A 2,500-nucleotide genomic window follows, 5' to 3' on the forward strand; every position below is an offset into this window, starting at 1 on the left:
AAGAAAAAGTGGTTGAAGCGATTTAAAAACAATTATGCGTTTCAAGGAGAAAAAACTAGAGTTTTCCACGAGGACCGTTTTTTCTAATAACAATATACTGATTTCTTAATAGTTTCACCTCCAGAAAAAATCTCAGAGTTGAAATCGCTTTAAAATAATCATCACCGATTTGTTAATTTTTGCAGGCTCTTTTGTTTATAAGAACAAGTATGGTACCGTTGGCGTCTTCACGTCTCAGGGTAGTAAGGTACAGTACTGTGCAAAAGTAATGAGAGTGAATTTAGACGAATTTTGTCTATTGTTCTCGTGAATTTTCGACGATATGTCGGCGAAATTTCGCGAGGTATTTCGTTTCTTCGAATTTTCGAAGCAGTGAACTGTCGTTAAAAATACACTGTACATTATAATTGCAGTAACATACATAACTCAGAACCAAACACGCTTTGTTGATTTATTTACACCACGACTGAAGAGCGTTTCAAAAATGAGCTAGAGAGATTTATCCCGCACTCTGTTTCAGTACAGTAACTGCCCGTTTGTTTTTAGACAAAACAAACCTTCAAGGACTGAATCGTAATGACAACAAGCGGGATTGTAAAACTCCATGATCTGGATTACGCATGCATATTTCTGGTTGAAATCTAACTCCGATTGAAGGTCAAGCCTGAAATGTTTTGATCCTCTTCATAGACAAAAAGCGCTTTGACTTGCATACCAGTAGTTCGAAAATGTGAATGATTTCAGAGAAAGATAGAATCGGTTCAACAATTCACCAACGTCAAAAAATTATGACAAATGTCTATTATTTGCCGCGGGCTGTAAAACTAGTGTCGTCACACAACGCCTGACGACACTATATTAAGAACGGCTGCGTAGGAGACTACTGTAAAACTAAGTAAATCTAAGAAACAAATATTGATTCATCATCTGGTTTATTTAAGGTTTACATTGCATTCCAAAAACAAAGAAAACGAATCTGAAATCTACCTAGATTACATGCAAAAATACACACACAGTTGCTAACAAATTAATCTTGCCTAGTTTGTTTGTCGCTACTTTTTCTGAAGTTTTGGCAGCGTTTGTGTAGTCTGTTTGAATAAATTTATTTGTACTAATTGTTAACTGTTGAACTAGTGCAACGCAGTGTTTATTTTAACACATTTCAGTGTTAGAGGAATCTTGAGTGTTCGAGTCTCTGTTAGTTGCGTTGGCTATCTTGGCGGCTTGCGCGTGCTGCCTCTGCTGCTCAGCCTCGAAAATTCGCTGCACTCTTCAAAACTTCGAAACACGCTTCGAGCATTCTTCGAAATTTCGAAACATTTCCCTCGAAATTTCGAGAATCTTCTTGAATTGTCGTTCGAATTTTCGCTGCAACATTCGCATACAATTTCGAAATTTCGAAAGTGTCAAGACAATAGCGCTTTCGAAAATTCGTCGAAAGTTGGGTGATATTTCGTTTCTTCCAAAAATTGTCTCGAAATTCGTCGAAATCCGCTCTCATTATTTTTGCACAGTACTGTAGCCATCATAAATATTATTGTAAAGTACGGAAACAACACCTTTTTAAACACTCCAGCCTTGACCATAAGGGCACAGAATCCAAGGATATGGATGTTTTTGCAATCCCTGTAGCAGTTGTCCAACTGCAAGTATAACACTGGAGGTAGGCTTCCTCTCTTCAAAGGAAAAAAATAGGAAATATAAAAGGATTACAAGGACATATTTGCCTGTAGTGTAAAAGTTGATCAAACAACTTCAAACTCACACAAAGAAAAATTCAATATGCTGTAAATGCAGAAATAAAAGAAGGTCTCACCTCTTTAATAATATGCCGGAATGTTGATAATAGTGCGTTGGCCGTCAGGTTGGCGTCTTGAGGCCAACGCATCAAATCTAGAAAGCACAAAGCCAAGCCATTTCCGTGGGACAGAGTGCCAGTGATGAGCGTCTTGAGAAAGTTAGCGTTGTCCCCTTCCAACTGAAACAAAAACGAAAAATGAACTTCTATCTGACTAAAACGTCCTTAAAAATCAGATATTTGAAATTGTAGCTTTGAGCATTGGATCCAGTGAGGCAAATGGGTCTTACTTTGATCCATCCCGTCAATAATTATAGACAAGTACTTGTCTGGGTTGCTCGCAGCTTTTCTTTGATGTTTGTAGTATTTTTTTCGCTCGCCGCTGCAAGATATTGACAAAATATTCATCTGACAGGGACTTACGCATGATTTAGTTTTAACTGTAACCCGCCATGCCCCCCCCACCCCCCCTAGCCCCGGCAACCCCCAGCGGCAAACCCCGGGCCCGAAGGGTCGAACTTGTCCCAGAGATTCGTCCTGCAGAATGGTGCGACATATCCGGGACTTTTCCGTGAGTTTAGTGGGCGGGTTTTAAACTTCCCTCGAGAGCTGTAATTAATGCATAGCCCGGCATCCTAAAACAATGGTGCCCTTGAAGCGTTTAATGACCACTGAAATAAAGCGTGACCAAGAAAGTTGAGA

The 2,500-nt window shown here is 39.4% G+C and overlaps 1 protein-coding gene across 1 annotated transcript in view; it reads right to left on the reverse strand.

The window, feature by feature from the left end:
- The window catches only part of LOC137977278 (uncharacterized), a 7,180-nt gene that overhangs the window by 1,681 nt on the left and 2,999 nt on the right, over positions 1-2,500 (reverse strand). Inside the window, exons 2-3 of the mRNA XM_068824522.1 lie at positions 1,817-1,978; positions 1,560-1,676 (exon numbers count right to left, since the gene is read on the reverse strand). Of these exons, the coding sequence (XP_068680623.1) occupies positions 1,560-1,676; positions 1,817-1,978 (279 nt within the window). The remainder of the gene's footprint in view (positions 1-1,559; positions 1,677-1,816; positions 1,979-2,500) is intronic.

Source organism: Montipora foliosa, chromosome 11 (genome assembly GCF_036669935.1).
Source record: "Montipora foliosa isolate CH-2021 chromosome 11, ASM3666993v2, whole genome shotgun sequence".
Lineage (NCBI taxonomy): Eukaryota > Metazoa > Cnidaria > Anthozoa > Scleractinia > Acroporidae > Montipora > Montipora foliosa.